This window comes from Paramisgurnus dabryanus, chromosome 1 (assembly GCF_030506205.2).
Source record: "Paramisgurnus dabryanus chromosome 1, PD_genome_1.1, whole genome shotgun sequence".
NCBI classification, from domain to species: Eukaryota; Metazoa; Chordata; class Actinopteri; order Cypriniformes; family Cobitidae; genus Paramisgurnus; species Paramisgurnus dabryanus.
Window position 1 is genome coordinate 42,091,161 of NC_133337.1, and position 26,227 is coordinate 42,117,387.

A 26,227-nucleotide genomic window follows, 5' to 3' on the forward strand; every position below is an offset into this window, starting at 1 on the left:
AAACTCATCATTTTTGCAATTCGGATGCTGTTTGTGGCACAGAAATTAGTATACACACCGCACCTTTAACACTAGTCCTTTTATGTATCACGTATTTACGGTTTCGTCTCTAGATTGCCATCTGTTTGGCTGGAGGATAATGAAATGCACTATAACGCAACAGTATTGTGATGCAGTTTCTATCAGCATCCAATTGGATTGAATAGCATACTGTATAATTTTCTGTAATACTTTTTTAATATATAAGAGCTAAACAATGTGCATGGTAACAGGAAAAGTTGTTAGGTATGTGTGTATGGTTTTCTTTAAGTACATGGAGAAACATTAGATTTACGCACACTGTAGGGGCTGATTATATAAATGGTTGCTATTTCTATTTTTAAATGCATAGGGTGAATGAGAAAGTGACGTGATGAGAAAGAGATGCAGTTGCAGTGCATTGACCAGTGTGTGGCTTCAATAGCTGTAAGCATTCTCTGTTTCTCTCTCCCTCTCTCTGTCTTTTCTTACAAACACAGGCTTTCACAATCCCAGGATAAAAGCCAGGCATTCAACGCATCCCGCAGAACTGTCACACATACACAGTGCGTGTATATGTGTGTGTGTGCACGTCTGTGCATATGTGCGCGTGTGCTTCGTGCATGTGTGTTGCTGTGACTGTCTCCACTCCTCTGCCACCTCCCCTCCTCTTCCTACCGGCATCATCCCTCGCTCTCCATCAGGGATGGTGAGAGAATGTTTTTGGTAAGTGATCAGCAATCGCCTCTCTCTCTCTCTCTCTCCCTTTAAAATCTTGCCTCCCCCATTTCTCATTTTGCATTTATCATTCCTTGCTGGTGCTATTTCTGGTTACACATCACTACCGGCTTCTCTGAAGATCCAGTCATCTGCACAGGTTGCACACAGCTCTGTTCTGCCATGGATATAAACATCTTCTGCATGGAATTGAGGGCATGACAACATGCATCCCTTGTTGTTTCAGAGCATGTGCCACGACTCGCACGAAATGATGGAGGACCAGCAGCTTCCTGGCTAAACCCTGCAGACTAAAACAACATCACAGCTCGAATCATGCACTTAAGGTGAGTCCTTATGCATTCAGTTTGAATCGAATCATTCACTTTTGGGTGGCATCAAACATGTGTGATGTGTTGTAGGGTTGAGTGATTACCAGTTAATGATCGCGGTCTCGGCCTGCTGGGATGTTTGTCAGAACTGTCAATACAAGCCGTGAAATGTCCTGTGCAAAGGGGAAATGTTAATAGCATCATGTTTGTAGCAGTTGCAGCCTCGCATGTGCAAGAAGAAAAAATGTCCACAGGCTGTCGTTTGCCCACTGGGATATTTGTTGAAATGTTCCCGGAGGGCCATCTGCGATGCAGAGCCTCGGTCTGCTTGATGTTTATTTCCTTGTTAAGCCTGGCAGAGAAACATGTTTCATAGGTTGTATTTGCGCTGCAAGCAACCAATGACAAAATTTGCTTATCTTCTGAACATGCGATAGGTCTCTAACAAAAAACTATGAACCCACTGATTCCTGAAATGGAATTTAAGCAAGGCTGTTTGGAAGTTTTTTTTAAATATAGCATACAAAATTACACAAATTCACTGTGGCGCCGCTGGTGTATTATTGATTTATATTCAAGCCTTGACAACCGATGCCTAAGTTGAGCTGCTAATAGACACATAATGGAAATGAGACACAGATATTGACTGGATTGTCACGTTTCAAAACGAGTTTGTCTTTAAATGCAAAGAGGTTGTGATGGATGCTGTTATAAAATTGTCATCATAGTATGTTTAGTTTAGTATAGTATGTTGTGTTAATTTGTTTGCCATTTTAAATGCAAATGCAAATAAAAATATAAAAGTATGTATAAATATATATGAAGTTTATTAGCATTTTTATCCGACTCTTTATAGATTCAGCCTTAAAACTATTTCTGAATGATCTGAGGATGGGATTAAGCGATTTTGACACAAAAGTATTTAAAGGACGCATATGTTTCGAAAGCATTTACAGTCATCATGTTTCACGGAGGTGGCGTTTAGCGGCTTTTGCTTCTTATGTAAATGAATGTGTTCCTGCATTGTGTTAGCAATGCAAAAGGTTGTGGGTTCGATTCCAGGGAACACATACTGTATACTGATAATATATATACCTTGTAATGCACTGTAAATCGCTTTGGATTAAAGCATCTGCTAAATATAAATGTAAATATGAAGTAGTATAAAGAACTGAAGAATGGGTAGAAAGTCTTTTTTTTAATAAGACATAATTTAAATGAATTCATATATTCTGTTATACTCACAATATTATTTTATAAAATTTTTAATTTATGTAAATGTCATTATAATTCGGTCAGATTTAAGGCTTGATGTAACACAACTTTAAAAGAATATAAAAAAAAATGAAACTTTTGCTTATGTTTTGCTAATTTAAAAATTCTTAATTTACAATGAAAATAATAAGAGTGTACATATTTGAAACATCTTAAGGATATTTAATAATGGCAGATTTTTTGTTTTAAGGAATTATTCCTTTATCTGTATTGACACAAAGTTTTCCCGTACCATGGAAATACTAAATCCCTGGAAACCAGGCTTTAATGCCTGAAAGGTTCTTTGTGAAGAAAATTATTGCGCTCTGTCTTTGTATTTCTGTTCCTCTTTTATTGGAGCTTTCACTGAAAAAAAAACTTACGTAATTCAAAATCTACATAATTCCACATGATTTTCGATGTCTGTGATGAATTGTTACCAGTTTGTTATTCACATATCTGTGTCTAAAAAACAAACCAGTGCTGCTTATTCAAGTTTAAACCAAGATCTCAGTCAGGCGGACACTCATTAAGATGTACTTCAGACCTGACAGTAAAGCTGCTGTTCATGTGAAAAGGATTGTTATCCTACCTAATGATCCACATAATGTGTTCAGTGTGATTGGACAAAGCTAAAGGATGTCTTTTATTACCACTTAAGTCAGGTTATGGTAAAGAACCATAGACCATTTTGCGAGATGTAAACAACAAGATGGTCTGTTGGTCTGTGTTAGATCTAAATTTATGTATATGTGACCCTGGACCACAAACCCAGTCATAAGTCACATAGGTGAATGTAGCAATAGCCAACAATACATTGTACAGTATGGGTCAAAATTATAATTTTTTAGGCCAAAAATCATTAGGATATTAAGTAAACAATGTTCCATGAAGATATTTTGTACATTTCCTACCATCAAAATATATATATATATAAAAACATTATTAGTAATGTGTTGCTAAGACTTCATTTGGACAACTTTAAAGTAGGGCTGTCAAAAGATTAATCGTGATTAATCACATCTAAAATAAAAGTTTGTGTTTACATAACATATGTGTGTGTAATGTGTATAATTATTATGTATATATAAATACACACACATTCATGTGTATATTTAAGAAATATTTGCATTTATATAGCCTACTGTATAAACATTTATATAATTTATATTATATAGAAATATAAATATTTTATATATAAATATAACCAATTTTTCTTAAATATATACATGACTGTGTGTGTTTTTATATATAAATATTAATTATACACACTACACACACATATGTTATGTAAACACAAACTTTTATTTTAGATGTGATTAATCACGATTAATCTTTTGACAGCCCTACTTTAAAGAAGAGTTTTTATCAATATTTAAGATTTTCAAATTGTTGTATGTCAGCCAAATATTATTGTCCTTTCCTAACATGTTATGCATACATCTTAATTTCCAAAAATTTACTCTTATGACGTGTTGTGTTGTTCAGGGTCACATATATGTAAAATATGAATATCATTTATTGCATTATTCATAGTCATGATTGTTAGACGATAGATGAATTAAAAATACCATAACATTTTTATTATTTTAACATAAGCAATTTGTCTACAATAGTTTTGACGTTTTTACACACACATACTGTAGTTATATATTGCAGCCTACAAGTCTATAACACTTGATAGACATAAACTCATCAATGCATATTCAAAAGTATCAATCTGGCACCCTTTATTGATTCATTAATCACTGAACTCTTTATTTAATTATGAAAGTTGCATAATGCGATGCCACTGCTTCAGTTAATGGAGGTTTTGTGTTGTGTTCTTTGCACTGGATCGTCTGTCAGACACAATAACGGCTGAACCCATTGGACAGAAATCCTGTGCAAGGCAGTCAAGATGATGTAAGATTTCTTTTATCTTTAAGAGTTGACAGTCTGTAGCCTGCTTAAGCGATCGGTCAGCCGTACAGCTGGTGGGAATTTTTCTGGTGAGATTAGATGCGGGTGTATGATTTATGATAGTACAGAGTTTCAGCACCGGTGAGAAGAAATAAACTTGTGCGGACAGCCGGTTTATTTTTCCAGAAACCAGAGTGTAATATATTTTGAATATATGTAATGCTCAGAATGTGATATTACAGCCTTTAAAGTTACAGTAGCCTATGTATGATATATATTTAAGTTTGTAGTCAGTTATATAACAACTCTGCATGTGGTTTTATTAAGATGTATCTTGTGACAATTATGTCTTTGCAAGATGTAGGTGTTTCGGAATGCTCAAAGAATTTATTTTATTGCTTTTTTGTGAATCAATTATGTGTCTAAAGAGACCTCTGAGTTATGTTTCATGTAAGCATCCAAGTATTTTTGACTCAAATAAATGTAGGCAGAAATGACACAATTGTTAGCATGCAGTTATTGTATAGATTTGTGTAGTATTGTGATAGTTAATTTAGTTTCGGTAGAGTTTGATGAGAACTGTTTAAAGTGTTAACTTTAAGATGTACCTTATGTTTGTGAAACTCTTTGTACTGACAGGTCAAGATCTGCTGAAAAAAACAAAATTAAATTTGACCGACAGACAAGACAATGATGTTAAAGGCACAATATGTGGGATTTTCACCACTAGAGGTCGCTATTTAACAAAAACAAAGTCAAAAGTAATGACGTTAAAGGGATAGTTCACCCAAAAATGAAAATAATGTCATTAATGATTCACCCTCATGTCGTTCCAAACTCGTAAGACGTCCGTTCATCTTCGGAACACAGTTTAAGATGTTTTATATTTAGTCCGAGAGCTTGTTGACCCTTCATTGAAAATCTACGTACGGTATACTGTCCATGTTCAGAAAGGTAATAAAACCATCATCAAAGTAGTCCATGTGAGATGAGTGGGTCAGTAAGAAAGTGTTGAAGCATTGAAAATACATTTTTGGTAAAAAAAAGCATTGTCTTCTCTTCCGCGTCTGTTCTGGCTGAGCATGCGTGAGACTAAAGTCACATGACTGCAGTGACACGGATGACGTGTTATCCTCAGACATGTTTGTGAAGTTTTTTTTTTTCAAACTTACAGCGTGCGTCTCCCTCAGACTGTAAACGAAGCCCGGGCGGACAAAAAAAAACAGCTGGGGCGCACCAGATAACACGTCAGCCGCGTTGTATGTCATCTGCGTCACGTGACTTTAAGGGCGATTTATAGTCGTACGTAGGTCCTACGGCGTAGCAGCGACGGCGTAGGTTCCGCGTCGGTTTTCATTTATACTTGTGCGTCGCCGTCCGCGTCGACATGCAAACATGCGAAACCGCTGGTTGGCAGTAATCACGCGTGTAACCACAGTAGCAGCAGAAGTCGTCACAGAAGAAGAAGCTAAGCAAGTTAACCCCAAACGAAGAAGAAATAGCAACTTGTTGTGTATAATTTGAGAAGACCAGCAATGATGGAAGTAAATAAACTGCGACTAATGTTGCAGTTTGAGTTAAATCACTCCTCAACTTGACTCATCTTTGTTTTCACCGTCTCAAACGGAAATACCTATGACGCAGTTTTTTTACCTGACGGGAGGGGTTCTGGTGGACCAATCACAGTGCTTACGGTCCGCGTAGAGCCGACGCGCTGTTAGAAATTTTGTGAGGTGCGCGTCAGGCTACGCAGAGCTACGCACAGGCTACGGATAGCCTACGCCGTAGCTACGCCGTAGGACCTACGCACGACTATAAATCGCCCTTTAGTCTCATGCATGCTCTTCACAACAGAATTTTTGTTATTTTTAGACCAAAATATATTTTCGATGCTTCAACACATTCTAACTTCAGCTGTAATTGAGACTTTTGGCGATTATGTAACTGTCTCACCCGTAATTGTAATCCCATTTAGTTTTTCGATAATTGAGCAGTCCTAGTACCTGATGTTTGTATTTTTTATTATAATTTACCAGTAATTTACCGGTTCTTTATGTGAGCCCACAAATTCAGCAGGCCGATTTTTGTGACTACGCGTTTTAGGCCTTAAGGCTTTGAAGTTAATCTATGTGATGTTTTTCACACCATTCCTAATCTGAATAATGAATGTTTACATATACTGTAGAGTTATACAGCTTAGTCAACTTGTTGCAAATGTTTTGACGCCACAAAACTCATGTAATTCATCAAACTGCAATTACAGGATTGCTGTAGTAAATCATACAAAGTATTCCTCATTGCTCTCAGTATGTTGTTTTTCTCTCAGAGCATATCTGCACCTGTTGTCTTATCCCAGCTCATTTAACACTCATCTCATGAACTCTCTGTTTTGAAATTTGTGAATTAATCAATAAATGGGGCTATACTGTATCACTGCTTTGTGCGTAATGGGACCAGGAATGTGCATTAGCAAAGGTAATGACATTACTTTTGATTTCAGATTGTTTTTAACAAAGCAGGAGATGCAAGTGCGACATGCAGAGAGAATTTTAATTACAATAGCATTTCATTATTCATTTAAATCCATCCATCCAATCATAAAAATGCAATCTTAATGCAACATTAGTTTTTTTTTGTGTGTGTCAGTGATCTCAGTAAAATCTTGTGTTTCTCTGTGATGTGCAGGTGGGTGGAAAGATGTAGCTGAAGAAAAAACATATAGGAAACTTGTGCATTCACACACTCAGGTCATCCCTGAAAGGGGCGTGGCCTGTGGAGCACTGCCCATCATGTCTAAGAAAGCACCCAGTGGGCGGAGCAAAGGGGAGCGGCCTGATGCCATGTCAGCCTTGCAGGCAGCCAATGAGGAGCTGAGAGCCAAACTCACGGAAATCCAGATTGAACTTCAGCAGGAGAAGACTAAGGTTTGTGCGCTGCCTACTGTTTGCGCTGTGGGTTCCTGGCGCCTGAACACAAGTGATTTGACAGCAATTTAATTGTATACATGGTTTAAGTGCGTTTGCTTGGGAAATGTGTCTTGGATGGAGCAATATTTAATGTTTTTGTTTGTTCCTGCCATATTTTTGAAAGGCCACTGAAGTTGTTGGAGTCCAATAGGTGGCACGCATAGTGAAAGGATAAACTAAACTCCAATAAATGATTGGATGTTTGAACCCATGGTTGGGGAAAAATGTTGACATAATAATTTTAATGTATCTAAAAATGCCCAACCATGCCCAACCCAGAACAGGTTAATGTTAACCCATTGGTTGCATTTGTTTATATTTTACTCAAACATGAGTAAAAACAGACTCTCCCTGTTCCTCTACTCCAATAGCAATCTTGAACGTAGTTTACAGCTAGAGATTTGCTGTGCAAGACACAAAGCGCATCCATTTCTGTCATACATGAAGAGTATTGTTCATTGAGGCCTGACAATGGGAGCGACAGCTCCTATGTCCCCACTTGCTGTCAGTTTAAAGATACCCATCACAATAGCTGTATTGATGGTAGCTGCTAGAAGCCATATGATGACGCATCTGTCATTCATACACGACAGTCTGATGTCATTACAGTTAAAAAGAAACAAAACATCTTTATTTTAATTGCTGTGTGCTTGTAAATAGCCTCTACGGTCACAGCTAATCCTTGAATCACAGGTTAAAGGAAAACACCACAGTTTTTCAATATTTTACTATGTTCTTACCTCAACTTTGGCAAATGAATGCATACCTTTCTTTTTTCGGTGCATGCACTTCATCTTTGCACAGCGCTTTGTGAATGTGTTAGCATTTAGCCTAGCCCCATTCATTCCTTAGGATCCAAACAGGAATTAATTTAAAAGCCACCAAACACTTCCATGTTCTCTATTTAAAGACTGTTACATGAGTAGTAACACGAGTATGGTGGCACAAAATAAAATGTGGCAATTTTTTAAGCGGATAAAAAATAAGAACTATATTGTATGGCGGAAAAGCACTTGGTTTACAGCACTTCGACCTCGGTGCGCAACAATATTGACAAAAGTTTGAGGGAGAGGGGGAGGAGTCAGGAGTGATGATGTGCGCCAGAGGTCGAAGTGCTGCAAACTAGGTGCTTTTACGCAATACAATATAGTTCTCATTTTTATCCGCTTAAAAAATTTGACCGTTTAACCGTTAACTGAAGGTAAGAATTTTTGACCGATTAACATTGTCAGTTAAAATAAAAAAATATTTGTTAATACATGGTGCGTGTCGTCATGAGCCGACAGAAATTTCGCCACTTTTCTATCTTTAATTTGTGAATGTCCTGTAAATGACACAAATGATTGCTGCCCTGACGGTCTGATAAAGTAATCATTTGTATGAGAAATAATTTGTATGCGTGTTTGGAAGCTGAACGGCGCATGTCCGCGCAAGATGACGCGGTCCGTCTCGTGCACATCCGGACAGACGTTCGCTGATGGCCTCTTACCCTAACCATAAACATCTCTCTTTTTGCACAAACGGAGAAAGACGACGCAAAACCAAAACTTTCTGAAAAGCGTCCTGCTTTAGAAATGACCACTGTGGTAGATGAAACAGAGACAATCTGCCCTTTTTGGATATTAATCCTCTGGACCGATCGCGTGCTTTTTAATAAGGTAATGTTGCGTGAATATCTAATAATGTATGAATCCTGGTTCTGTTATTGATCTGTCGCTGCTGTTTGCACGTTCAAATGAAATGTTTTGTTTTTACTAGTTCACAGACAATCGTCAACTGTATTTTTACTCAATGACAATTTCATATTAAAATCTTATAAGTTAACGGTTAATGTTCGGTTTAGAAGCTACGGTTGTCGGTCGGGAAAATTAACTGATATGAGCATCCCTAATCACCACGTTTTATTTTTTTGCCACCATACTTACTCGTGTTACTACTCATGTAACAGTCTTTAAATAGGGAAAATATGGAAGTGTTTTGTGGCTTCTAAATTCATCCCTGTTTGGATCCTAAGGAATGAATGGGGCTAGGCTAAATGCTAACACATTCACGAAGCGCTGTGCAAAGATTAAGTGCACGCATTGAAAAAAGATAGGTATGAATTAATTCATCTAAGTTGAGGTAAGAACATAGTAAAATATTGAAAAACAGTGGTGTTTTCCTTTAAGTGATTGCTTTATGCCTTGTATATACAGTATAGGGACACTTGAATTGCATTCTGGCTGAAGATGTTTTAGTGGCTTACGGTGTGTTAAATTAATTGTGCATGCTGTCTTTTACAATGGTAGTTATGTATTTGTCTCAACTTTGCTATTTTGTTAGTCTAACAAGATTCTTGGAGACATCAGTCATTCAAATATAGGGTGGGCTAGAGATATATAAGCCTACATATTTGTCCTGCAAATCTTGACACTATAAATATAAATAACCCACATATCTGTTATACATAAATGTCTGATAAAACATGGTTGTCCATCATTGCTTTGGTCTGTGTTAATGGTACTATTAACATAACGACTCACCCTGTTATGACTTATAATATAGTTCATAAAGTAATAATAATTTCACTCTCCATTGCTTTAAAATATTCAGATCATATGCAGATGTACATTAATGTCCTCAGTGTCATTTAATATACATTAAAGAAAGGCTAATAAGCACAGATCCCTTATATTTCATTGAGCAGGTTAATTTAAACTTAACTCTAAAAAAGGCAGGGTTATTTTGACCCATTTTGGGTAAATATTGGACAGAACATGTGCTGGGTTAAAAATTGACCCAATGCTGGGTTATTATACCCCATGGTTGCAAACCAACAACCCAACATTGGGTAATTTTTAACCCAGCATGTGTTCTGTCCAATATTTGCCATACATACCAACCCAGCCATTTTTAGAGTGTTATTGATTGGATTTGTTTATATTTCTTTACGCATGAGTAATCTACATTACTTTTTTGGAAACATGTTCCTCAAAACAAAAGAGAGACTCTCTCCCCCTTACTCTACTCTCCAATAGCAATCTTGGACATGGCAATATGTTTGTTTCTGTGTTCGTTCTTGCAGAACATTGTTGTCTTTTATTTTGACCCTGTGAGGTATTGATCCTAGAGAGCCACCGCAGTGTTCACACAGACACAATGATCAGACACTAAAACACACACACACACACACACACACACACACACACACACATACACACACACACACACTTGCAAAGGACAGCCTTGAATCGAATAATATCAAACTGATTTAATAAGATCAGTGTCATTTAACAACTCAATCTATATCTGCATTTTTACCTTTATTAAATATCGCACACATGCAAACACGGTATTGCATGATTATAGTTATTATATCTGTTATTGTACTGTATCCAGAGTCAAAAAACATAATTTATGAAAGAATTTATATAAAGTTTGTAAAGCATTATGTTTGGAAAAAACATATACACAAGATTAGTTTATCATTTACACAGAAATGTATTTTAGTTCTGTTTCATGAATGAGGGTAAAAAACCTGAAATATTGTTTGACTTAATTCCTTTACAATATTTAAAGAGCACCTATTTCATTGCTAAAAAAACAATGTTATTTTGTGTATTTGGTTTATGGTTAAAAAACACATACCGTACATTGTAGCTCCAGATTTCACTCTCTTCCTGAAACACACGGATTTGGAAAGCTCCGTGTCCCTGATTGGCCAGCTAATCTGTACATTGTGATTGGCCACCTCTGACGTCAACAGGAAATGTTACGCTCCTTAGCATGTTTGAATTTGCGCACAATGCAATGCTAACAGGAGTTAACTTACAGGCGGGAGGAATTATGATAATGTCGGTCTTGGCCACATCACCAATCCCAGGAAGTAAACTGTTGCCTACAATCCTTTTTTTTTTATTGTAGTCCAAGAAAAGAGATTTACGTTGGAGACGATAACTAGCGTCATCGTTTACTTTGGGGTTTGTACCTTTTGCATATCGTAATATGTTCTAATACACACTTACACACCAAAGGAAATGTAAAATCGTGAATCAGACCATTGGTGATCTTAAATATAAAAAAAAATATTAAATAAACATCATTTAACATGCATCATCGCCTAACATTTTATTACTGTATATTGTTTTATTATGCGTCTGACATGTTTTCTTGTAAATGAGTATTTTCTATCAGAATTTTGAGGGTTCTGCCAACAAAGCGGTGGTTCTGAATGCCCTGATGCTGGGATTAAAGCAAAACTATTTAATGAACGTATAATACGTCCCAAAACCATTCAGTTAATATTATTAGTATCTCATTTTTGACGTTGGTGGCGTTTAGAGGCTTTTGCATCTGAGCTCCTCATATATTGTTTTGCACATTCTTGCAAGTGCTTGAAAAACCCTCCACCCCTTTTTAATGCTTGTCATGACAAAGTCATGATACAGTAACAGTGTTATACAATGTCACAACAGCAAAATTAAGAAATTGAGATGTTGGACTCAATTGAACCTCTATCAAATCAGATTAAGTGTTGATACTAGAGAGTTTCGCACCCCTTCTGTCAATCCTCAGGACATGTAATAGACGGTCAATACACTCCGACCTTTTAAGAATGCTTTTCCCCTTGAGAAACACCTTAAAGTCATAAAGACATAGATGTAATGGGCTTAGATAAACCATTAGCCGCGAGCAGCTGTCAGTCAACAGTGAACTACGTATAGACTGAATGCCGGTAGTCTTTCTACACTGATTTAATGATGTATCCCAAAGCTAACAGAAACATAAAACCATCTGAACACTATACACATGATGGATCATCAACATAGCTTCCAAATATTGACATGTAGAGATAGTGAACCCTGTCATCCGAGTCTGAATTGCCTGCCAAGTGAAATCTTTTATAAGCTTGCTTGAGAATCATGTTGGTTCTGTGGATCAGTCTAAATGGATGAACACAATCTAAAGTGAAGTCTTTGAAATTCAGGCTAAAGTTTTATAATCAAATTATGAGATTATGAGCATCAAAGTTTGATTTCACTCATTGATTTCAATCTTTGACATGATCTTAAGCCCGGGATACATTGCACGATTTTTGGCTTGCCCAGATGAAGATTGCCATCGTGAACCAATCGTCGCGATTTCTGTGATCGTGGCTCTTCATTGGTGATCATATGTCGTACAGTGAAAGAGGTTCAAAGACGGACATTTTGCGTCCAAAGATAGCCTACGATATTTTTCTGACAGTGTCAGAAATTCAGCATGATCAACGCATTTTTTTCTGCTTTTGTACCTCTTTGGCTTTGATAAAATGTTTTTGTTACAATATTTTTTTCTGCATTAAATATAGTTTTTTTAGCTGTGTTATGTTTATACATTTTAAGATTGCATCTTTCTGTTTTATTTACAGTGTAGTAAGTCAGTTGTTGTTTATCATGTTTCAGGTTGTGTTTGAATAAGGATGGATGTGGTCCTCGGTGTCTGGGGTCATTTCCTGACACACTTATGCTCTATTTTTATGCTGGACTGAATGTGTTTTACACTTCACTAAATTATAGACCATTGCCCACCGCTGTTGTGCTGTGTTAGTTTGCATAAACATCTCTTTATTGCCCTCTGCATTATACATTGTATAATAAAGCAGCAAGCCAATCGAGGTCACAGCGATTTCATACTTTATTGAAGTAGTTCCCAATCCCATCCGATGCTTTTTCAGTATTCAGTGCAAGTCATGCATCATTATTTTCTTTCTAATTAAATCAATGAACAAGATGGCACAATTATGTTTTTTTTTTATTAAAACTGCAAATATTTTGCCTTCAGATTTTTAAGATGGAAACATTTTAGAACTCCGACCGGTATTGTATGTGTATTAATGTTGTTCATTTCTCTCCTTGTCAGGTCAGTAAGCTGGAAAGAGAAAAGTCTCAGGAGGTCCGTCACGAGCAACACAAGTCCACGGTGGTAGTGACGGAGTTAAAGGCCAAACTGCACGAGGAGAAACTGCGAGAGCTGCACGGCGTTCGGGAAACGCTCCTACGCCAACATGAGTCCGAACTGGTGCGGGTCATTAAGATCAAAGATGGAGAGATACAGAGACTACAGGCGCTTGTATGTGCCCTCCGAGACACATCCGGTGATAAGGTACCAAAATATATACAAAATGCTTTCAAAAACTATGTTCACGTACATGCAAAGAATTTATAGTTGACCTAAAAGCTTCAGTCCCAGTCACCATTGAAGGTTGCCAATCCTTGCATAAAGTTAATAATATTTATATATAATATTTAACATGCCCACTTCCTGTCACCAACGGTTAGGGGTTGTGCACACCAAAACTTTTAAACGTGGCTGAAAAACGCCTGGAGGACACTGATTGCTAGCTGTTTTTCAGCTGAGCGCTTTAGTAGCTGTGATACCTGAGTTGTGAACCGGTTGGTTGTTGTGATACTTGTCCCGCCCCTCCTCCACTGTGATTGGATGGCCGTGTGAGAACTGAAATTGACGAGCGGAGCTTTTCACCCAAAGTTGAATCTCTTTCAACTCTCGACGTTCAGCGACGAGCGCGGAAAAAACGCAGAGCGCAGGTTTTCAGCGCAGAAAAAAAAAACGCTAGCTGCTGGATTATTTGAAAAACGCAGAGCTTCCATTGGAAACAATTGAAAACATGCACTGGCCGCCGGCGTAAAAGCTTTGGTGTGCACGCCCCCTTATTGTCGCTCATGTCACCAGAAGTAGCCAAGCTTCCATTGAAATGAATAAGATGGAATCGTTGCTAGTTACTGGCGGTGTGCACATAGCTTTTGCCACAAAAAGTCCTTAAATGTGAAATTTACAAAGCAGAACAAAAGTTATAGGGTCTTCGAACAACATACAGTAAGTAATGAAATATATTTTATTTATGCGATTGTGGTTTAAGGACCAACAAAGATCCAACGTGTCCTCCATGGTAAATTTTTTGTTCCTGATGCAGTGTCATTCAAATTACAGTAATGGCATCTGGATCAATTAATGTAGAATTGTAAAGTCTACGCCAGATCCCACACAAAGGTTATTATCTATAAAAAAAACTAACTTGACAAGAGAATGGGGTTGCAAGGTTGGATCTGAGGATGATTCATGTATGCACACTTGCAGGTGATCTGTGATTATAAAGGGAACATTGCTTTGTTTTATAAGTCTTATAAATATTTTTTGCCTTGTGCTATTTTTGGCTTTTGTATGTACATAAAACTTTTAGTAAGGATCCTATGCAAGTTTTATAAATGAGACCCTAAGACTGTGTGGTTGCTCTGGATGCAGGTGAAGTCTGCCCTGGTGGCGGATGCACGAGAGGAGGCCAGGCGGGGTTTCGAAGGTGAACGAATGCGACTGCAGCAGGAAATCGCTGAGCTGAAGGGAGTAAAAAAGCACATGGAGGAAGCGTTAACCGTGGCCGTGCAGGCGGACAAAATCAAAGCCGCCGAGATCCGAAGCGTCTACCATCTCCACCAGGAGGAGATCAACCGCATCAACAGGGAGTGCGAGAGAGAGATTCGCAGATTGGTGAGTAGTGCCAATCCAGTGCATGCAATCCAACAAGTCACACTGTTTGTTCCAGCCCATGGTTTGGTAAAATGTGGACCAACCCAACTGTTGGGTTTAAATGAACCTATTTACATTAACATGTTGGTTGGTTGAGTCAAATGTGGACATTTTCTAGATTTCTATTTTACCCAGCCATGGGCTAAAACAACCCACTATTTTAAAATAGTATATGACACACTTAGTCTGAATACTTGACTGAATATCTAGCTTTTATATAGTCTAGAAATTCTTTGTAGACTCAGTAAATGGGGTGGCAGCCAATAATTAAAGATTCGAGCTGCTAGCACAAAGCATGGAGGTTGAACACAGCACTTAACCCCAGGTGACTCTATAGGGACTGTCTGTGAAATAAATGTGCTGAATAAAAATCTTTTGTTAACTGCGGGGCTTCACAACAGGGAACAGCGCATGTGTTACCACGATTACAACCTTTCTGTCTGAGACTGAAATCAGTCATATTATTCACTAATTTTATTTAAAGGAACATATAATTAATTCCTATAATAACTGTATTATGCATACAGTTTTAAACTCGTGTAAAGAGCTGCAGCAAATATATTGGATATAACAAGATCAGCACTGCTAATACTATGAATTGGGGACAATGCAGTGCTCAATATTGTGTGAACCCAACCACCCTACGATGAAAAAAATGCACCCGCTTTTTGTTTTTTAATCCCCATTAAACCAAAGTATTCTCGGACTTCCGGTTTGGTTAACATGTGAAAGCAGCGTTGTCTCAAGCTCCCGCAGCAGTAATTTCGGAAACGTATCTTTTTTTCTTCAAAACCCCGAAAAACTGAGACTGGAAGTATCAACATTAAAACTTTGAACATCCTAGAGAAATGTCGAAAACCAAAGTAGTCTCATTAGACATGCCTTTTATTTTTCTTATCAATGTGAGGTCACACTGATGAAGCCCCGCCCACTTACAGTCCTGCATTACCATAGTTTCCACCCTCAGCGAGTTGAGCTCTGTCCACTAGATACTATTGTCTCAGACTGTATTAATCAAATCTATTTTAACTGGAAGCAATAGCGTCTATTTGTAAGGAAGTGAGGAGCTCATTTGCATTTAAAGGTACAGACATGTACAGCGGGTTTTTACTCCCACCCAAATAGGAGCATTTTGGACATACAAATTATCTTTTGGGTAGGTGCCCTTTAATTGTGATTTTAGCTTGCGATTTTAAATATATCTGTCTTTCTCCATTTAAGAAGATAGGACTTTAGTCTTGCATGACTGAAATAACTTCACGGATGTGTTGCAAATGGGCGCTGAGTATAGCGAATTACCTAAAGAGACTTAAATTAAAATTCAAAATGCATGTTCACATTTAACTTTTACGTTTCTCCTCCTTTCACCTTTCTTTGATATTTGATGCACATTTAGTTTCTAATTTTAACTAATCCAAGCTTCCTTAGCAGTCGATCAAGGCTTTATATTTAGCCGTAAGTGTGAGTTGTGTTTTGCATGTGCTGTTTTTGGTGCATTCTGTGAAGCTGGTTTCTTATCTAATAGAGTCTCTCTGGTCTGGGCTTTGTGCCATTTGTTTCCTGGAGTATAAAAATATCAGAGCAGTTGGTGCACACTTGTATCGATCTCCCCTCTTGTGGCAGAGCATCTACACTAACAATATCACTTCACATGTTCTGTGAATAAGATGAATAAGAAAAATGGGGTTGGGTCTCTTAAGGTGGGATCTGGAGAGTGAGAGAAGGATATGTGTTCCTCTTATTCTCATTTTTAGTTTCTGCATGGCTATAATCTTATTTTATGCCGAGTATAACATTGAGTAAATGTTTCTGGTGTGTTGTTAGGTGAATTGTGATGGCAGAAAGTCTGTATGTTATTGAAGGCCTGTGTTGTTGTTTTGTGAATTCGTATTGATCTTTAGACTATTAAATGTATCAGGATGGTAGACTGGGGAATGTTAATCGCATAATCAGATTTAGTGAGGGCAAACAAGGTCATCACATTTTGTGTGTGCTGATTTGATCTGACTTTGTGCTTTGTTGACAGGACTGAGCACTCAACCAAAACAAGAAATGAGGTGGAGGCCTGTTTATCATTTTAGATTTATGACAGTATGTGGCAGGATAGTGCGGCATGCAGTATAAACTCAGAATGTATAAAATGATGAAACTTAGACAAAAGATTGAAAGAGCAGACATTCTAAAAAAAACTGGGTTGTTTGCAATCCAGCATTCGGTCAAAAAGGGACAAACTCAACATTTTTGGGTTAAAACAACCCAACATAGGTTAAACTGTGACCCCATTGGCTGGGTTCATCCCTTTTTGACCAAACACTGGGATGAAAATAACCTAGCATTTTTTAGGGTGGAATATAGAATTGTGCGGTACATAAATAGTCAAATCTAGAAATGACATCATTATCAGCCAGCTAACAAATGCAAAACGGAGACGAAACAGAGTCTTTTCATGCAATTGATGTTGTGATATAACTGTGTTTATATGTGTTGTTGTAGAGATGAATGTTGTGAAATGTGGAAAATGCATTGAAAACTGAATTGTAGAGCATGTGATGTAATCCACAAGACACTGCTGGACATGGAAGACCATTCCTTTATAATAAACATTTTGTTGAAATTATAATTCTGAGGGGGGGACAGGCCCCCCATCTGAGGTTTGTCCCACCTAAAAGTCATTGTACTGGTTGTTATTGTTGTATTTTTTCGCCCCTCCTCCACTGTGATTGGACGGCTGAGTGAAAAGTGACATTGACAAGCTAAGCATTTCACTCAAAGTTAAACATTTTTCAACTCTGGGAGTTCAGCACTGAACGTGGAAAAATTCAGAGCGCCGGCGCTTATCGCGGATTAAGTCACCAGCTGCTTGCATTTTTGAAAAGCACTTCCATTGAAAACAATTGAAAACATATGCCGTCCTTGGTGTACACACCCCCTTATGGTACATTCACAAGGGGGGTAAACGTTGACACTTCCCATTCACTTTTAACTCTTTCACCGCCAGCATTTTTAAAAAAAGTTGCCAGCCAGCGCCAGCATTTTTCATGATTTTCACCAAAGTTTAATGCCTTCCAGAAAATGTTCTTCTTTAAATATATAAACATACAATATACCAAATGAAAGAACAGACCCTCTGCTTTCAAACAAAAAAAAAACCGTTTCATCCTACCTTCAGTGGTTCTTTTGCAATCAGCTTTTGAATATGGGTAGGTTTCTGCAAAAACACCACATTTTGAGCAAAAAGCAGAGATAATTCCATTTTTGTGACAGACTTTTCATAGAGATCCCATTCAGAGCGATCTTAAAAACAGACACGGACATGCAGCCGCTTGCCATGGGCAATACTTCCAGGTTTAAAAAGTTGCGGAAAGGCCACCTGGTGGATAATAACGGTATTGCGAAAGAGGGAAAATCTCGTCATTGGCGGGGAAGCGTTTTCTCTTAATTGACGAGATATCTCGTCAATGGCGGGGAAAGAAATAATGGGTGATGTCAGGCGTTGCCGAACTAAATTGTGGATCCGTCGACGCGGCGTCAGTGCCGTTGCTCGTGGCAGAAGTTGAACATTTCTCAACTTTTCAAGTGGCAACGTGTGCGTCAGCAAATCAGATCACTTTATTCAAATAACCTAGGCAGAGCTATCCAATTACGTTTATGGAAGACCGGAGCATGTGTTGCAGCCACTGTGATTGGCTGTTGGCCACGCTTTAGACAAGCCTTCCGTTAAGGGTTAACGTTTTCGTCCTGTATGAATGTAGCGTTAAGGATGCATTTCATGGAACATACAACCGTTTTTTACCTATTTTTTGGAGCGTTTTTGTGTCAGTAGCAAAATTGCAAAAGCAATGCTTCCTCAAACATTCCCCACATCTTGTTGAAAGATTTCAGTACTCTATTAATTGTATCAATGTTGCTATGCCAGAAGGGTTGGGATAGGCCTACTCAGAGAAATGTTTTGGGAGCACCATGAATAGCTTATGGTCTAAGAATAGCTTATGGTTGTGTCTGTATGTTTAAGAATGGCTGAAAAGCGTTAGGTCTGTGCATAACAGGATTAGTCTTATAGAGACGAACACACATGAAAGAGCGACTCGGATGTATGAGGGGTTGAGATGTCAATTAAAGATGAGTTTGGATGTGCACATGGGACGAGGGATTACTGCTCTACACCGCCTTTTTTTACAGAGATAGACAAGGTTTAGTTGTTTGATGGGGTTTGCATCAGACTGGTGTATTGTATGTGTTGAAAAGACTCTTCACTGTTAAATATTCCCTAAATCAAGACTGGGAGCTATTTTGGGTTTTATTGTTACAGGAACACATAATGCGCATATTATGGTTAGTTTTTTTGTATAAATTGTGTATGTCACATCTTAAAGGAATAGTTCACTCCAAAATGAATATTTGCCATATTTTACTCACCTTATCCTATGTGTATATGGCTTTCTATTTTTAGCCAAATACGGTCAAACACTATTGCTAGTTAAAGGGGACATTTCACAAGACTTTTTAAAGATATAAAATAAATCTTTGGTGTCCCCAGAGTACATATGTGAAGTTTTAGCTAAAAATATCATATAGATAATTTATTATAACATGTTTAAATTGAAACTTTTAAATGCAAATGAGCTGATCTCTGCACTATATGCCAGTGCTGTGGTTGTATTGTGCAGATTTAGAGGTGGTATTAGCCCCTTCTGACATCACAAGGGGAGCCAAATTTCAATTACCTATTTTTTCACATGCTTGCAGAGAATGGTTTACCAAAACTAAGTCACTAGGTTGTTCTTTTTTACATTTTCTAGATTGATAGAAGCACTGGGACACATTTATCTCACTTAAACATTGAAAAAAAAATTTTTATGATTATTTCCCCTTTAAGCAATATCCTGGCTATGGCTATATTTCGGCAATGGCCATGTGTGAGTTCATGAGATGAGTCGAGTTTAAATAGTCCAATTATCACTTTGCTTCACAAGACATTTAATAACAGAATTAATTAGTTTTTGATGGATGGATGTGCTTTTTGGAGATTTAAAAAGGTGGTACTATCCTATAATGTTATAAAACTGAAAAGAACCAGAATATTATTTAATCTAACTCATATACACCTAGAATGTCGTAAAATATGGGCTAATTTTAATTTTGTGGTAAGTATTCCTTTAACTAAAATGTCACATCTTTACCCTTTTTTACCTGTTACAATGCATAAAATATATTTAGCAGTTTCTAACAGAAGTGTCAATTAACACGGTACAGTGAACACTAGGTATGCACAGTGTGCAATAATATTCATGCATACCCATGCTGAGCAGAAATGAGTTGACTAAAATTCAAGGCACATCCCAGAGGAGACTGTCAGGGCTTTCCGTGTTCGTTCTCATTGTTAAGCGCTGCACCAGCAGGATTTTACTGTGTGTGGTCTATTTCTCATGTCCAGTCCTGAAGCCCTGCGGTCTGGCCTGTAGCCAGAGTCCTCGCTGCCCACCACTGATATTTCTGTTTAGTTTCAGATTAAATTTATTTATTGTGTGCATGAATCACTGAGGCAACAGAGGTGGGTGTAACAGCATACATCATAATCAGTGTAATCAGAAAGGTCATGAAACAATGCATTTACAATTATTATGCTGAATAAGTGACTTTCTATGGGCGCAGGGATGCAGTATATGAGCAAGTATTATATAGAGAATATGTGGACACGACTTTTCAACTGAGAGTTTTATGTAGAACAGATACACATAGACAGGCTGAGGTTGTGTGTGTGAATGGATGAATCATTTTACACCAGATGGATAGAGATAAAACGAGCGATTACTACTTCATTCATCCGAATACATTCTTCTTTATCTGTTATAAATAAAACACACCCACACATACACATGCTCTTAATATCCAATATAGAGATTTGGACAAAGGTAGCGCCGTTAAATCGGCACATGTTAACCATGTGTTGTTGTTGTTGTTTTTACAATTGATTGCAAATCTGTTGGTCTGGCTATGTTTTTTGTACGTTTTTTGCATTGTCACAAACTCTTTCACAACTTTTATGGTTTTTATTGTGGTGAAAAGCTAGCCACATAATACGTTATATAATGGCAGGTTTCCATTGTGACAACTTGCCCCCATGTTGTGTGATGATATTTAATATATAACTTTTATGGTTTATATTGTGGTGAAAAGCTATTATAGCCCCATAATATGTTATATAATGGCAGGTTTCCATTGTGACAACTTGCCCCCATGTTGTGTGATGATTTTTAATATATATAACTTTTATTGTTTATACAGTATTGTGATAAAAAGCTATTATAGCCCCAAAATATGTTATATAATGGCAGGTTCCAATTGTGACAACTTGCCCCACATTGTGTGAAGATATTTAATATATAACTTTTTTATTTATATTGTGATAAAAGCTATGATAGCCCCATAATATGTTATATAATGGCAGGTTCCCATTGTGACAACTTGCCCCACATTGTTTGACGAAATTTAATATATAACTTTTTTGTTTATATTGTGATAAAAGCTATGATAGCCCCATATGTTATATAATGGCAGGTTCCAATTGTGACAACTTGCCCCCATGTTGTGTGATGATATTTAATATATAACTTTTATTGTTTATACAGTATTGTGATAAAAAGCTATTATAGCCCCAAAATACGTTATATAATGGCAGGTTCCCATTGTGACAACCTGCCCCCATGTTGTGTGATGATATTTAATATATAACTTTTTTGTTTATATTGTGATAAAAGCTATTATAGCCCCATAATATGTTATATAATGGAAGTTTCCTATTGTGACAACTTGCCCCACATTGTGTGACGATATTTAATATATAACTTTTTTGTTTATATTGTGATAAAAGCTATGATAGCCCCATAATATGTTATATAATGGCAGGTTCCAATTGTGACAACTTGCCCCCATGTTGTGTGATGATATTTAATATATAACTTTTATTGTTTATATTGTGATAAAAGCTATGATAGCCCCATAATATGTTATATAATGGCAGGTTCCAATTGTGACAACTTGCCCCCATGTTGTGTGATGATATTTAATATATAACTTTTATTGTTTATACAGTATTGTGATAAAAAGCTATTATAGCCCCAAAATACGTTATATAATGGCAGGTTCCCATTGTGACAACCTGCCCCCATGTTGTGTGATGATATTTAATATATAACTTTTTTGTTTATATTGTGATAAAAGCTATTATAGCCCCATAATATGTTATATAATGGAAGTTTCCTATTGTGACAACTTGCCCCACATTGTGTGACGATATTTAATATATAACTTTTTTGTTTATATTGTGATAAAAGCTATTATAGCCCCAAAATACGTTATATAATGGCAGGTTCCTATTGTGACAACTTGCCCCACATTGTGTGACGATATTTAATATATAACTTTTTTGTTTATATTGTGGTGAAAAGCTATTATAGCCCCATAATATGTTATATAATGGCAGGTTCCTATTGTGACAACTTGCCCCACATTGTGTGACGATATTTAATATATAACTTTTTTGTTTATATTGTGATAAAAGCTATTATAGCCCCATAATATGTTATATAATGGAAGTTTCCTATTGTGACAACTTGCCCCACATTGTGTGACGATATTTAATATATAACTTTTTTGTTTATATTGTGATAGAAAGCTATTATAGCCCCAAAATACGTTATATAATGGCAGGTTCCCATTGTGACAACTTGCCCCACATTGTGTGACGATATTTAATATATAACTTTTTTGTTTATACAGTATTATGATATAAGCTAATATAGCCCCATAATATGTTATATAATGGCAGGTTCCCATTGTGACAACTTGCCCCCATGTTGTGTGATGATATTTAATATATAACTTTTATTGTTTATACAGTATTGTGATAAAAAGCTATTATAGCCCCAAAATACGTTATATAATGGCAGGTTCCCATTGTGACAACTTGCCCCACATTGTGTGACGATATTTAATATATAACTTTTTTGTTTATACAGTATTATGATATAAGCTAATATAGCCCCATAATATGTTATATAATGGCAGGTTCCCATTGTGACAACTTGCCCCCATGTTGTGTGATGATATTTAATATATAACTTTTATTGTTTATACAGTATTGTGATAAAAAGCTATTATAGCCCCAAAATACGTTATATAATGGCAGGTTCCCATTATTGTGACAACTTGCCCAACATTGTTTGACGAAATTTAATATATAACTTTTTTGTTTATATTGTGATAAAAGCTATTATAGCCCCATAATATGTTATATAATGGCAGGTTCCTATTGTGACAACTTGCCCCACATTGTGTGACGATATTTAATATATAACTTTTTTGTTTATATTGTGATAAAAGCTATTATAGCCCCATAATATGTTATATAATGGCAGGTTCCCATTGTCACAACTTGCCCCCATATTGTGTGATGATATTTAATATATAACTTTTTTGTTTATACAGTATTGTGATAAAAGCTATTATAGCCCCATAATATGTTATATAATGGCAGGTTCCCATTGTGACAACTTGCCCCCATGTTGTGTGATGATATTTAATATATAACTTTTTTGTTTATATTGTGATAAAAGCTATTATAGCCCCATAATATGTTAAATAATGGCAGGTTCCCATTGTGACAACTTGCCCCACATTGTGTGAAGATATTTAATATATAACTTTTTTGTTTATATTATGATGAAAGCTATGATAGCCCCATAATATGTTATATAATGGCAGGTTCCCATTGTGACAACTTGCCCCCATGTTGTGTGATGATATTTAATATATAACTTTTATTGTTTATACAGTATTGTGATAAAAAGCTATTATAGCCCCAAAATACGTTATATAATGGCAGGTTCCCATTGTGACAACTTGCCCCCATATTGTGTGATGATATTTAATATATAACTTTTTTGTTTATACAGTATTGTGATAAAAAGCTATTATAGCCCCAAAATACGTTATATAATGGCAGGTTCCCATTATTGTGACAACTTGCCCAACATTGTTTGACGAAATTTAATATATAACTTTTTTGTTTATATTGTGATAAAAGCTATTATAGCCACATAATATGTTATATAATGGCAGGTTCCTATTGTGACAACTTGCCCCACTTTGTGTGATGATATTTAATATATAACTTTTATGATTTATAATGTTATAAAAAGCTATTATAGCCCCATGATATGTTATATAATGGCAGGTTCCCTTTGTGACAACTTGCCCCACTTTGTGTGATGATATTTAAAATATAACTTTTATTGTTTATACAGTATTGTGATAAAAAGCTATTATAGCCCCAAAATACGTTATATAATGGCAGGTTCCCATTATTGTGACAACTTGCCCAACATTGTTTGACGAAATTTAATATATAACTTTTTTGTTTATATTGTGATAAAAGCTATTATAGCCACATAATATGTTATATAATGGCAGGTTCCTATTGTGACAACTTGCCCCACTTTGTGTGATGATATTTAATATATAACTTTTATGATTTATAATGTTATAAAAAGCTATTATAGCCCCATGATATGTTATATAATGGCAGGTTCCCTTTGTGACAACTTGCCCCACTTTGTGTGATGATATTTAAAATATAACTTTTATTGTTTATACAGTATTGTGATAAAAAGCTATTATAGCCCCAAAATACGTTATATAATGGCAGGTTCCCATTGTGACATCTTGCCCCACATTGTGTGACGATATTTAATATAACTTTTTTGTTTATATTGTGGTGAAAAGCTAATATAGCCCCATAATATGTTATATAATGGCAGGTTCCCATTGTGACAACTTGCCCCCATGTTGTGTGATGATATTTAATATATAACTTTTATTGTTTATACAGTATTGTGATAAAAAGCTATTATAGCCCCAAAATACGTTATATAATGGCAGGTTCCTATTGTGACAACTTGCCCCATGTTGTGTGATGATATTTAATATAACTTTTATGGTTTATATTGTGGTGAAAAGCTATTATAGCCCCAAAATATGTTATATAATGGCAGGTTTCCATTGTGACAACTTGCCCCCATGTTGTGTGATGATATTTAATATTTAACTTTTATGGTTTATATTGTGGTGAAAAGCTATTATAGCCCCCGTAATATGTTATATAATGGCAGGTTCCCATTGTGACAACTTGCCCCATGTTTTGTGAAATTTGCTGCTTTGGGGTGCATTTTGTCACAATAGGTGTTTACTATATTACCTTTATCCACTGGAATGGCAGTGGCAACTTCAATGCTTCACAGAAACGGACATTTAAAAATAAACCTGGGAAATGTCTGACGATTAAAGTGAAAGATTGTAACGATGACATTACCCATTTCATACATTCGCATTTACATTAATAGCAGATTCAGTGTTTGGATCAGTGTATATATTTAGATAGTGTTGATTTTTTTGCGTGATGTGCAGCTAAGCTGTATGATGTCTTGTTAATAATGAGAGTTGTTATAGTTGTAATTTGAGAAAGGTCAAGCCGGGCAGTTTCTATGTGTGTGGTTACATTACAGTCTTCAATTTTGCATTTATTTATAGAGATAATTTCTTTTGCTTGTAAGGTATTCATTTTTGCAAATATTTATCTAGCTTTTTGTCCTGAAAATATATCCAAAATTCAAAATGTTAAAGATCACCTATTATGCAAAATCTACTTTTACAAGGTGGACATAAATGTGTGTTGGCAACACAACCACCCTACAATGAAAAAATATACCCACTCATTTTTTTTATCTCCAAAGCAGCCTCTTTAGACATGGCGTTTTGGTTCTCTTGTTAATGTGAGGTCACACTGATAAAGCCCCGCCCACGGGCACTGACTAACAGTCTTCCACCCTCAGTGAGTTGTATGCTGTCTTCTTTATCTCAATTGTGAGATAGTATTGTCTCAGACTGTATTCACAGGAATCAGATTTAATTGATCTAAAAGTGCTCACTGTCTCTGTTGGCAAGGGAGTAAGGCTCATTTGCATTTAAAGGTACAGACACGAAAACAGTGCATTTTTGCTCACACTCAAAGAGGGGCATTTTTGACATCCTATAATAAATATGTGGCGTATTTACTTTACAGAGACATTCTGGGCACACCTGAAATTGGCTGGTGCTGATGTGAATGTTTTATAAATGAGGTGTTTTTTTCCAGTGGCCTTCATCCAAAAGCATATCAAAAACACCAAATATCATTGTGGTTTAATCTTGTAAAGTTTGGGTTGTGTTAATGACAGATTGCTGTTAAAGCTGCGCAGCTACTGTAGTTTAGTTCTGCTTTGAGAAAGGGGTGTGGCTTGTCACTGTCCAGCACACATGTTGTCATGGCAACTGCTGCTTGTGGAAAAGCATCGATATGCATACATGTGTCTGTGCAGCAGGCAAATTTAAAAAGTCTTAAGTGACTGGAAATATTTTCCATATTTCTTCATCAATCAT

General features: G+C 36.5%; 1 protein-coding gene across 16 annotated transcripts in view; it reads left to right on the forward strand.

Moving 5' to 3' along the window:
* Window positions 1–26,227, forward strand: part of jakmip3 (Janus kinase and microtubule interacting protein 3) — a 64,725-nt gene continuing 38,498 nt past the window's right edge. For 9 of the 16 annotated variants that reach the window (XM_065262421.2, XM_065262419.2, XM_073815038.1 and 6 more), the window contains exons 1-4: window positions 767–1,082; window positions 6,909–7,147; window positions 13,070–13,312; window positions 14,471–14,713. In XM_065262421.2, coding sequence (XP_065118493.2) covers window positions 7,013–7,147; window positions 13,070–13,312; window positions 14,471–14,713 — 621 coding nt within the window. In that variant the 5' untranslated portion in view covers window positions 767–1,082; window positions 6,909–7,012. Of the gene's footprint in view, window positions 745–765; window positions 1,083–6,908; window positions 7,148–13,069; window positions 13,313–14,470; window positions 14,714–26,227 lie in introns of those variants that run through there. The other 7 variants (XM_065262420.2, XM_073815037.1, XM_073815031.1 and 4 more) reach the window with 4 other exon arrangements.